We start from the raw sequence: 12,371 nt of genomic DNA on the forward strand, positions 1-12,371 counted from the left end.
AATATGGTATTTAAAACTAAAAGTTTTAGGCATTTTAGAGCTGCTTATAAGGTTAAGAGGCTTAGAAATCAATGCCAGCTAACTTTGGCTTCTCATTAGAATCACCGTGGAACCTTTTTAAAACATACCTATGTGTTGGCCCAGAGAGTCTGATTTAAATAGTCTCAAATGGGTTCCAGACTTTCATTGTTTCCTCTTCTCTCCTTCTCTGTTGACCACATGATTTTAACATGCAGCTAAAGTTGAGGTCCACAGACTTTGCTTGTGAGCAAATTCTGTATAGACGGCATCAAAAGTCAAATTATTTCTCTATATTGTAATGCTTGATAATATTATATTTGGGTTTTGGTAGATTGGTGATGGGGAGGGATGTGAAACAATAGAGTAGGCCTATAATAGAAAATATTATCTTAAAAATATTTATTAAATTAAATTGTGCTCACTTATAATGATTTTTTTAATCATATTTAGATATAAATTACTGGTTAAATGGGTTCAAGTTTTAGCACTACCTTAATTTGCCATTGTCAAGGTTTTATGAACTTTCTTCAACTATTTTAGCCTATAGCTTTACTAGAACATAGCATTTATTTTTATAATATCTACATAACAGTAGTGTTTTGTTTTTTTCTGTTCCATAGGTCATAGGTTTTGGATCTGTTAAAATTGCAGCATTCATAGCTATGGTAGGAATTCTGTCTATTGTGGCTCAGGTGAGTATCATTTTGCTCATCCCTTTTTTTTTTAACATTTTTATTCTGAAATAACTGCAGGTTCACAGGAAGCTCCAAAGAAATGTTCGTGAATATCCCCTGCCCCCCTAGCTTAGCCCCTCTTCCTCCCCTGCCGCAATAACCGCTTATATATCTACGATACAATATCAAACCCAGTAAACTGACATGGATATGGTCCATAGAACCATTTCAATTTTAATAGAATATTGAGGTTGTGCTTTAGGAAGAATTTAAATACAACCTTTCAGTACTTTTTAGAATACTTGTTATTTCTACTGGGTCTGTTCAGCAAATGGAAATTTGTTTTATAACTACCAATCACAACTTAACTCATTACAGATATTGCAAAATTTATTTAACCAGGAGAATGTTTCAATATAATTTTAATGTTGAAAAGTAAGTTCAACTAAAAATGAAATGAAAATCAGTAACTGTTCCAACCTTTGCTCTCCCCAGGACTGAAGAAATATGGTAAATCAGCACATTAGAATATATGTAATGAGTAAAGAACATTAAACATTTCCTCATCTATAATAAATTTAGGACCACAAAAGGCAGAGCAGGTGTCCTTTAAATAAATTCTTTGGCATGTTTAAGTGCATTCACTATATCATATGAGATTCCCTAGAGGCTATTTCCCTGAAACAGCTACTTGCTGCTTTAAAGCATGGTAGGCCAGGTCGACCACTCTTCTGTGAAATGAGAAGGCTCTAGAACTGTTTTGCCTAAATGTTAGAATTGACAAGGCTCTTAGGAATGCATCAAGGCAAAGGCCTTTCTTTTTTGTTGTTGTTGAACTGTATCAGCAAATGTAGATTATGTTAAACTTTCAAGTTGCTTGTGATTCAGGCTTTTCATATTAACTCTGGTTACTCAGTTAACCCAGACTCATCTTTTCATCCTGTGCCTTTTCAAAGTCCAGAGTGCTAACCATTACACCATGGGACTTAATCCTGTGCCTTTTCAAACTATCTCAACTATTTTTTAGCAGAGTATATATTTGTTAAAATCAAATTATATTAATCTAACTTTATAAAACTGCAAACCTCCAGCAAAATTCCACATATTCTGTAAATATTCAGCAGGGGCTTGCTATTTACTTGTAGTTAAGTGATTGGCATTTCTCAAAAGATACTGAGGCACTGACTTATCATGGCTATGATGACCTTTCTAGAAAGGTGCTCACAAAGCACTAGATAAGCAGGTTCCTGGGGAGGAGCCCCTGAAGTTCCACTCCTTTAGAGCTACATCCATACTGCGTGGTCTCAAGTCTGTCCCTTAGAGGTCCCTGGTTATCATTATTAGGCTTCCCTCAAAGCGTGCATCAAATCTGTGTGTTCACATGGTTTCTCAGGATTATCTCCTTCACTTTGCAGACAGTCTTTCTTACCATCTTGATGAGGTCATTAGGGAATAAGAATACCGTCCTCCTTGGCTTGAGTTTCCAGATGTTCCAGTTAGCCTGGTATGGTTTTGGATCTCAGGCCTGGTAAGCCTCTCCCATGGATTCTCATGAACTAACAGACAGATGCTTCTTTTAGAGGAGCTCAAGTTGGTTGAATGTGATGTGAAGGAAGCAAGGGTTATTTTACTGGTTTGTGTCTTGGAGAAGAGTGGAACTAGGTAATTTAAGATTATTTGTAAAGATTGTCTTTACCTCAGCAACTTTCAGTGATTTGTTACTTAATTAAGTGTGTGTGCTTCCTCCCCTCAATCTTCCCAAAAGTTTTATATCTACCTTTTAAACACATTTGTCAGTTTTTAGGGACATCATATATAGTCCAAAAAAAAAAAAAAATCAAGGAAAAATGACATTAGGGTTCGCTGTCCACAATTAGCTGAGTGACCTTGGGCAGAGACATAACATTTATAACATAAAGCATTTGACTTAAATGATTCCTAAGATCTCTTCCAAAATCTTGTGTACCCTGAGACAATTATGAATGCTTGTGTATTAGCTTCCCATAAATAGGAAGGTTGAAATAAACCCTGAAATCAGAAGAAGCAAAAAGAATCCTCTGTGCTGTTTTGTTATGCAGCAAGTTTCCCCATGTGCCTTGATCCAAATACCAGAGTTCATATTCCATTTTAAATACTAGAGTTAATTCTCATTTAGTATACATGACATAGTTTAGAGAAACTAGAAATGCCTTAGAGGTCAGTGGTTATTTCTTCTTCTTTAAGATTTCAGTCCTATGAACTTTGGTTCAGTAGCTGATTCAGTCAAGCTCATGCTATATTAAAAAGATTTTGTCAACCTGAAGGGTTTTTCCTTTTCAGTAAGCATGTGCGTGTCAGCCATCCCCTTAAGCCCAGTTGTGGCCTCACACTCCTCTCACTCATACTTAATACTGACACACACTTAAGTCTATTTCATTGAGAAAAAGACAAAAGTCCAAAGCAGGCTTGGAAGTCTGCAGGATGCCATCCTGCACTTCCAGGTTTCTAGTTTTTTCTTTTTTGTTGATGGCACGTGATACTTTGTTGGAAGATAGCAAACCGAGCAGCACAAAAGCAGTGTGAATGTGAGCCTTGGAGATGTACAAAGAAAAAGTAGGAAATTGGTGGGGGAAATATGAGACTTATGAAAACAAGAAATCTTTTTGAACTTCGTTGAGCTTATGTTTAAAGATGGTAATAGGGAAGCCAGGAAGAACAAATTTTGAAAGAGATAAAATAAAGAATTGAAACTTTCCTATCCTGTGAAGTGATTAGTATTAAGAAGGTGACATATAATCTTCCAAATTTTAAAAAAAAATCAGTTTTTAAAGAGGAAAAATTAAATACAACTTAACTTGAAAAAACAGAAGGCATTTTATGCTTTTGCCACTGATTGTACTGTAAGCAACAAGCTCTTTGGGGCTGGCCTGCCGCCTGACAGCAGCCTGTCCTGTCATTGCAGGATGATGTGGGCAGCAGGGACCGTGGCTGCCATGTCCAGCATCACATTTCCAGCAGTCAGTGCCCTCGTCTCTCAGAATGCAGAGTCAGATCAGCAAGGTGAGGTCACCATCCCCTCTCTTATTTTCCTCCTTCAGGTGAGACATACCTTCCAGAAGCATGAGCAGCTCTGAGCCTCTCTTCACATCAACAGGGCAGGAGGTGACAGCCATGTAGGCCTTTCTCAACAATCATACCTATTTACTTTGGCACATAGGAAAATTCTGTTTTCATTCCTGAGTATGTTTTAAAACTGGACTCAACAATTAAGAATACTAAAAAGTAGAAATAGACTATTTTCTCTTTCCAGTTCTGACTCCTCTTTTATGTAATAACGTCAGAGTTAACTAGACTAATAATAACAGATGGCACCAGCACAGCCAGCTTTATTTGTGAAACAAGGAAATAAAAGATTACATCTCTTTTAAAAAAAATTTAACAGATGTCTTTTAAATAATGATAAATTCATTAATAATACAATGAGCTATTTAATCACTATAATCACTAAAGTTTCTTTAATTTGGAATCATTCAAAGTCCACTAGCTTAATTTCAGAAATGATTCTTTGAGACAATAAAGGAAAAATAAATCCGTGTATTGTTGATAATTGAATGCAGAGTGAGAGACAAAATTAAGACAACTGTGAAGAGTAGCACTCTACTATGTAGACTCTTACTTCATCCTTCTTCTGCCTCTGGCTTCCCTATTAGGCAGTTTCCACTACCAGAATCAATTATTTTCCTTCATCTCCTAATAGCTCACCTTACTGTAATCAGGAAGTAGTGAATTATAAAAGGAAAAAATTTTTAAATGCCTTAGAGCTCTTTAAAAAGTTTTTTTTTAAAATCTAGATTGTAAGATAGTTATTGTACCTTTTTTTCCACATCAGAAATCAGCCATCTTATGTCCACATTTTAAAATAGTGTCACTAGGCCACAAATTCTGTATTACCCTAGCTATGGTAACTCAGCTGGCTGTATATCCTTGGGAGGTATTGTGACTAAAGTGAAGTCGGGTCATCTGTAAAGGATGGGCACTGCTTGGTGTCTGACAGACACTATTCTGTCTTTCATGGCATAAATTTTCTTGGGCTCTTTTTATGCTTATACATATTGATACAGATGTTTCTAAATGTTGGCATACAAAATTATAACACTGTATTAGGTTGAATTATCATTGACCATTTTTGAATTTCAGAAACATGCTATTTATATGGTTCAAGCTAATTTTTTACCTGCCACGTTAGAAACCAAAGATATCTAGAAATTGGGAATTCTGGGATTTTTCAATGCAGGTCTGCAGGGAATTGCATCAGAAATGCAGAGGTCAATGAGGAACAAGTCTGCCTGGAGGTGCCCGGACCACACAGCATCAGGATTGCTGTGGACTCGCATGGACTGCAGACGGCAAAGGGCAGATTTTTATTGTAAAAGCACCATCAAATGAGTAGATCAGGAAATCTTAATCCACAGAAAAGTGGAAATTGCCTGTAAATGGAGAATATTAAAGTTTGTTATGGGGGAAATTCATTACCAAAGGATTTCAGAAATATCATTGTCATTTCATCTCCTTATAGATGTTAGGGCACAGGGTGATAACATTAAAAGGATATGGTAAGACCAAGAAAACATTTGTGCAATGAAAATATGGTGAGTGAAATCCCTAACCTACTTTTCTCAGCACAGACTTCTCAGCCCTGCTGAATCAGTATACCATAGTTTCTAAGAAAGTACTGTTTAGTCCTCAATCTCGAGATGCTTTTCAGAGAAAACTGTGTTCCGTCTTTGTTCTGACATAGGTGTTGCCCAGGGGATCATAACTGGAATAAGAGGACTGTGTAATGGCCTGGGGCCAGCACTATATGGCTTCATATTCTACATGTTTCACGTGGAACTGACTGAGTTGGAACCAGAATTGAATTCTAACTATGCTGCCCTGCAGGTAATTTGGTGATGTTTAGTTTCATAATAATGATTATGTCTGACTATAGCAAAAATCTTCTGACCTTAAATTTGGAGAGTGTTATTTGTATAATATTATTGTTTTATTTGACAGTAGTAGGTACTGTGTTCAGTACTTCCTGGGATTGGGGAGGGATCATTTCAGTGATTTAATATGTTATGTAAAAGATTTGCCTTAACTCTGTTCAGATTCTGTTCTCAACTTACACAATTACTCTGATCAGAGTGCTGTCCTTGGTAAAACTCAGGCCAAGTAAAATATAAAATGACCTAAAATTCCAGCTAGAAAGTGAGCTAGATAGAGTTCTTTTTCAACTCTTTATTTGGAATTTTTCTCACCTTTTTTCTAAGTGATATTTAGCATAGATTTCTGAACAAAATTAGAATTAATGTTCGTGCACAGAACGCGTGAACTGAGGTTATAAAATGGAATTAGAGATAAACAACTGTTACTTACAGGTATGACTAAACTATTGAGAAGTGGTGAAAAAGCAGTGATTAGTTTCCCTCTGTCATATTGCAAACACTAGGCTCTACTAGAATTGGCCTTGAAACTTAATGAAACTTTTGCTTATAAGAAAATGATTCACTTTGAGGTTGTGTGGGTTTTTTGGGTCATCTAGAACTAATTTTGTATTGAAAAAACTAACCAAATTCTTTATCTCTATTTGTTTCCCACACCCATCAGGGAGCTGTCATCCCAGGCCCACCATTTTTATTTGGGGCATGTATAGTTCTTATGTCTTTTCTAGTTGCCTTATTCATCCCTGAATACAATAAAGGCGGCGGAATTCAAAAACATAGCAGCAACCTGACCAACACCCCAGAACGGGGTAGCAATGAGGACATTGAGCCACTGTTACAAGACAGTAGCATCTGGGAGCTCTCTTCCTTCGAGGATCCTGGGAATCAGTGCACTGAGCTATAAACTAGGTAGAAAAGGAGATTCTGCACACATCGTCTCTGAAAATCATTGGAGAGCCATACCACATGGAAACTTCATGGTGCTGGAGGTGAGACGCTAGTGGCATCCTTCAGGGCCAAATTTGATAAGCGACCCTCTGCCTCTCTCCTCTTCCTCCTCCTGTTTCTTTTCTTCATTTCTTTTCCATTTGTACATTAGAACAAGTTAATATTTGAAATACATTCCTGCAAATAGTGTGCAAATCTCAAAGTTATCTGGAGTCCAAACTTTGAAACTCAAATAGAAAAAATCGTATCTCTGCTAGAAAGGATGGCTTTCCTTTAATGCCTCTACAGTACGAGTGACAGCAGTCTTTCCATGTCCTTTTCAGTAGAAGGTGTAGGATTCGAGATAAAGAATCCTTTCTTGTTTTCTTTCTTCCTGTTTTCTCTGAAAAGTGCCCATCTAGCCCATAAGTGTTGATGAGTGGCTGCTCCAAGAGTCACTCAGTATCAGGGATCTATTGCCTTCATTCAAAAGTCAAACAAAAACCTAGTCTTTTTCTTCTTTCCTTGTCTCTACTTAATATTTTCGGCTAGAATGAAATTCAGCATATACACCTCTGGATGTTAAATCAGTGATAACCTTTACCATTGAAGGAAATTTTTTATATAAATGTAAATCATGAAGAACTAGCAATTCAGATTCCTGGACCCTAGTGTCTTGGTTAAATCCAAGGTGATTTTATAAAAGAAAACACACATAAAGCATTTTGGTAGCAACATAGAAATTGGAGGGTGCATCTAAGAAAGTTTTCAACAATATAAACATTCCTAAGGGAGGATGAGGGTTAGTAACTGGATACCAATAGAGTTTATATCTAAGTTCAGACTCATATAATGCATTATTACTATTTGTTCTTTCCCATATCTCCTTTGTCCTACTTCTCAGTTTTTCTCATTCATCATACTTCTGCCTTAACTGCTTTGTGTAGTATGTATTTGTTTTCAGTAGATCTTTATTTCTATTTATCCAGCTGATGAATCTCATGGGACTATGCACATCAGATTCTTTTCTAAAATATGATGGTTTGGGTGAACTCAGTTTCATAAGTGTCTTGCTAGTTTTTTGAGATGTTTTATGGACAAAGAAAATTTTACAGATTTATATGTATTTTGCTGCACTGGTAAATGAATCATTAACTGGGGCCTACTTTTAACAGAGCACTTCTTTGAAAGTTTTATAGATATGAAATATATGTAGAGATTTGTAAGGAGTTTTAATTTTTTTTGATGGAGTGCTGTGTAAATCTTGTATTTATAAATGTAATGAAAGTATTGACAGAAAAATATATACAACTTTTATAAAAGATTATGTACTGATTAAATACATTTAAAAGAAGATATATTTTGAAACCTGTTCTGCTATGAAGAGAAATAACATATCTTTTTACTACGCTGTTGGTTTTTAAGTTAAGCTTCCTAATCATAATAAATTTACAATGGTTACTTTTATGTCTTTTGTGTTTCTTTAAAGCAAACAGTACCATTGATCTTTGGGTTCTCTTGGTTGGCTTTCAACTAAAATAAATTGCAAGTCCTTAAGCTAATGTAAAATATATGTGTGTTTTCAAAAAAGTTTCATTTTTAATAAACTTCCTCCAAAATCTCCCTTCAAAAACAGATTATAACTATTTTATTTTTTAAAAAAAGCAGGAACACAAATATTTGTACACCCATGTTGATTAGCAGCATTATTCACAATAGCCAAGTGTCCATTGTTGGATGAATAAAGATAATATGGTATTTACATACAATGGAATATTTATTCAGCCTTAGAAAGGAAGTCTTGACACATGCTACAACATGGATGAACACTGAAGACATTATGCTAAGTGAAGTAAGCTAGTCACAAAAGGACAGATACGGTATGGTTCTACTTTTGTGAAGAATCTCATCAAATTCATGGAGACACAAAGTAGAATAGTGGTTTCCAGGACTAGAGGAAAAGAGGGTATGGGAAGTTATTTTCAATTTCGCAGGATGAGAAAAGTTCTAGAAAGGGATGAGGGTGGTTACACAACAATGTGAATGTACTAATGCCACTGAACTACTTAAAAATGGTTAAAATGGTCAATTTTATGTATGTTTTGCCACAGTTTTTAAAAAATGTTCTCATAGCATCTTAGTCACCACTACTTAGAAAATTACAATTTCTTTACTCAGTATAACAAATGTCATTTATTCATCTTTTTAATTTTAAAGGTATATATTTTTTAATTGAGATAAAATGCACCATTTTAACCATTCCAAAGTGTACAATTCACTGGATTTTAGCTTATTCACATAACTGTGCAGCTGTTAGCCCTGATTCCAGAACATTTCTATCATCCTGAAAAAGTAACCCCTTACTCATTAGCAATCACTATCAATTCCCTCTATCCCCATCCCCTGGCAATCAGTAATATACAATCAGTAATATAGATTTGCCTATTTTGCACATTTCATATAAATAGAATCATTCAATATGTAACCTTTTGTGTCTGGCTTCTTTTATATAGCATGTCTTTGAGGCCTATGTTGTATCATATGTCAAATTTTATTCCTTTTTAAAGAGGAATAACATCTCATGGTATGTATACACAATATTTTATTCGTTTGTCTATTGATATTTTAGCAATCAAATTCCAATGGACATTTGGGTTGTTTACACTTTCAGGTTATCATTAATAATGTTGCTATGAACTTTCTTGTCCTAAGTTTTTGTGTGAACATGTTTTTGATTCCTCCTAGGTATATACCTAGGAGTGGAATTTCTGGATTATGTGCGAACTCTATGTTTAACCATTTGCGGAGCTGCCAAACTCACAGCAGCTATCTATCCATTTGACATTCACATCAGTAATGTAGGAAGGCTTCAGTTTCTCCATATCCTTGCCAACACTTGTTATTTTCTGTTTTGTTGTTGTTTAAAGACATTCTAGTAAGTTTAGAGTGGAATCTCATTATGCTTTTGATTTGCCTTTCTCTAATGACTAATGATGTTTAGCATCTTTTCATGTGCTTGTTTACCATTTGTATATTTTCTTTGAAGAAATGTTGATTCAAGTCCTTTGCTCCTTTTTTTGACTTCTGTACGTTAACTATTGATTTGCAGAACTTTCTTTTTTATTTTTTACATTGTACAATTCAATTTTTTTTTTCAATTATAGTTGGTATACAGCACACCAGCCTCACCTGTACAGCATATTGATCAGAGATCCACACAACTCGCAGAGTGCTCACCCCACCAAATCTAGTACCCCTCCTTCCCCGCCACATATTTATTCCAACATTATTAACCATCTTTCCCATGCTGTATTCTACATCCCCATGTCTACTCTGCAGCCATCCACCTGCATCTCTCAAACCCTTTGCCCTCTTTTCCTTCCCCACCCCCTCCCATCTAGTATCCCTCAAAATAGTCTCTGTATCTATGAGTTTATTTCTGCTTTTGTTGGTGATGTTGATTTTGTTCTTTAGTTTCCACATGTACATGAAATCATGCAATATTTGTCTTTCTCTATCGGACTTATTTCATTCAGTGCAATATACCCTCTAGGTCCATCAAGACAATATCATTTTTCATCCCCTTCCTTTTAGTCTGTATGTGTCTTCTAATCTGAAGTGAGTCTCTTGTAGACAGCATATGTAGGGATCTTGTTATCCATTCGGCGACTCTATCTTTTGGTTGGAGTACTTAATTCTTTTCCATTTGAGGTACTTGTTGATAGGAATGTAGTTGTTACCATTCTTTATTCCTGTTTTTGGTACATGTTTTCTCTTCTTAAAGAAGTCCCTCCAACATTTCCTATAATACTGGCTCGGTGATGATAAATTCCTTTAGCTTATTTTTGTCTGGGAAACTCTTTATCTGTCCTTCAACTCTAAATGAGAGCTTTGCTGGATATAGTATTCTTGGTTGTAGATGCTGGGTTTTCATCACGTCGAATATTTTGTGCCAAGCCCTTCTGTACTGCATATTTTCTTTTGAGAAATCAGCTGCCAGTCTTACGAGTGCTCCTTTGTAGGTAACTATATGCTTATCTTGCTGCTTTTAAGATTCTTTATATTTAACCTTTGACATTTTAATTATGATGTGTCTTGGTGTGGGTCTCTTTGGGTTCCTGGTTCTTGGGACTTTTTGAGCTTCCTGGGGTTTTATGTCTATTTCATTTGCTAGGTTAGGGAAGTTTTCCATCATTATTTTTTCAAATAGCTGTTCAACATCTTGTTTTCCCTCAGGTATTCCGATGACACGGATATTTTTACCTTTAACAATGTCCCATATGCTCCTTAGATTATTATTATAGTCTTGGCTTCTTTTTTCATGCCATTCTGATTGAGTGTCCTTGGCTTCTCCATCCTCTATATAGGTCATTTGATCTTCTTTATTCACTTTGTTTATTCCATTTAATATATTTCTCATCTCAGATAATGTGTTCTTCATTTTTGACTGGTTCCCTTTTATAATTTCCATTTCCATTTTTGTTTTTTTATCTCTTTGTTGAAGTTCTTACTGAATTCATCTACCCTTCCCATAAGTTCATTGACCAGTGTTTTGAACTCTTCATCTGTTAGATTACTTGACTCCATTATATCTGGATCTCTGTTCTATTCTCTCATATGATTTCTGCTTCTTTGTCTTCCCATTTGGCTGCCTTTCTGTGTCTGTTTCCATGTACTAAGCAAAGTTTTATTAGTGTGGATTTGTGTATTAGGTGTCCATTGGCACAATCCTGAGAGTGGTTCAGCTGCAGGCCAAATTTAGCCCCAGCCTGTGCCCCTCTGGGGCCACCTGTTAAGATTCAGCAAGCAATCCACAGATGCTGTGCTTATAGTTGCTTCAGAAGGCCACACCAGAAACCAAGGCCAGCTGCCACCAGTGTGAGTCTTGGCACTGCTCAGCAAGGAGCACCTGACTGCGGAGCATATACCTGGATGTGGCTTGCATGGGGCTACGACTTGGAGGAGGCAGAGTTTCAGGGAATCCTCTGGGCGGAGCAACCTCTGTTATCCAGTTTGATGATATCTCTGCTATGGCAGCGCTATTCCACGCACTGGAAGCAGGGAGAGATCAACAGAGGAACAATGGATACCACCAGCACTTCTGCCAAGGAGAGAGCTTGGTCCTGGCCTTCACTCCGACAGCTCGGTGTCACCCTGTAAGTCCCTGCGCAGCTGAACCAGCACTAGTGCTCAGAGCAAGCAGGTCCGTTACTCCGGAAGTCCACTTGTGGACGTGGCCCCTTTAAGAAGTGTCTGCCCCTGCTGTAGCCTCTTTGGACTGAGCAGCCTCGTATCCTTATCCCATCCTACCTTCTGCCATTGCAGGGTGATTTCTTAGATTTCTCCCTAGTTATATGGCTTGTTCAGCTAGCTCCCAGGCAATTTTCCTTGCAGTTTGCTTCTTGTTTCTGTCACCACTTTGATTTGGTTGCCAGAGGGATGAACAGAGACTCTATCTTTTTTTCCCCTCCCCTCCTTTGTCCATTTTTGATTGGGGTGTTTGTTGTTGAGTTGTAAAAGTTCTTTATGTATTCAGGATGCTAGACTCATCAGATATATGATTTGCACATATTTTCTCCCCATTCTGTGGGTTGTCTTTTTACTTTCTTAATAGTATGCTTTCATGCACAAAGTTTTAGTTTTAATGAAGTTCGATTTATTAATTTTTTTCTCTTTTTTTGACCCATCTTTATTTAATTTTTGAATATAGCGTGACGTAGGATTTCAGTGTCATTCTTTTGCATATGAATATTTAATGATCTCAGCACCACTTTTTGAAGAGATT

The 12,371-nt window shown here is 36.5% G+C and overlaps 1 protein-coding gene across 2 annotated transcripts in view; it reads left to right on the forward strand.

Annotated features, from left to right (window-relative positions):
• MFSD14B (major facilitator superfamily domain containing 14B) overlaps positions 1-8,053 on the forward strand; it is a 92,221-nt gene extending 84,168 nt beyond the window's left edge. For both annotated transcript variants that reach the window (XM_006922789.3, XM_025040450.1), the window contains exons 8-12: positions 642-713; positions 2,111-2,223; positions 3,637-3,734; positions 5,473-5,615; positions 6,324-8,053. In XM_006922789.3, the coding sequence (XP_006922851.1) occupies positions 642-713; positions 2,111-2,223; positions 3,637-3,734; positions 5,473-5,615; positions 6,324-6,563 (666 nt within the window). In that variant the 3' untranslated portion in view covers positions 6,564-8,053. The remainder of the gene's footprint in view (positions 1-641; positions 714-2,110; positions 2,224-3,636; positions 3,735-5,472; positions 5,616-6,323) is intronic.
• Positions 8,054-12,371: the final 4,318 nt, after the last annotated feature.

This window comes from Pteropus alecto, unplaced genomic scaffold (assembly GCF_000325575.1).
Source record: "Pteropus alecto unplaced genomic scaffold, ASM32557v1 scaffold129, whole genome shotgun sequence".
NCBI lineage: Eukaryota > Metazoa > Chordata > Mammalia > Chiroptera > Pteropodidae > Pteropus > Pteropus alecto.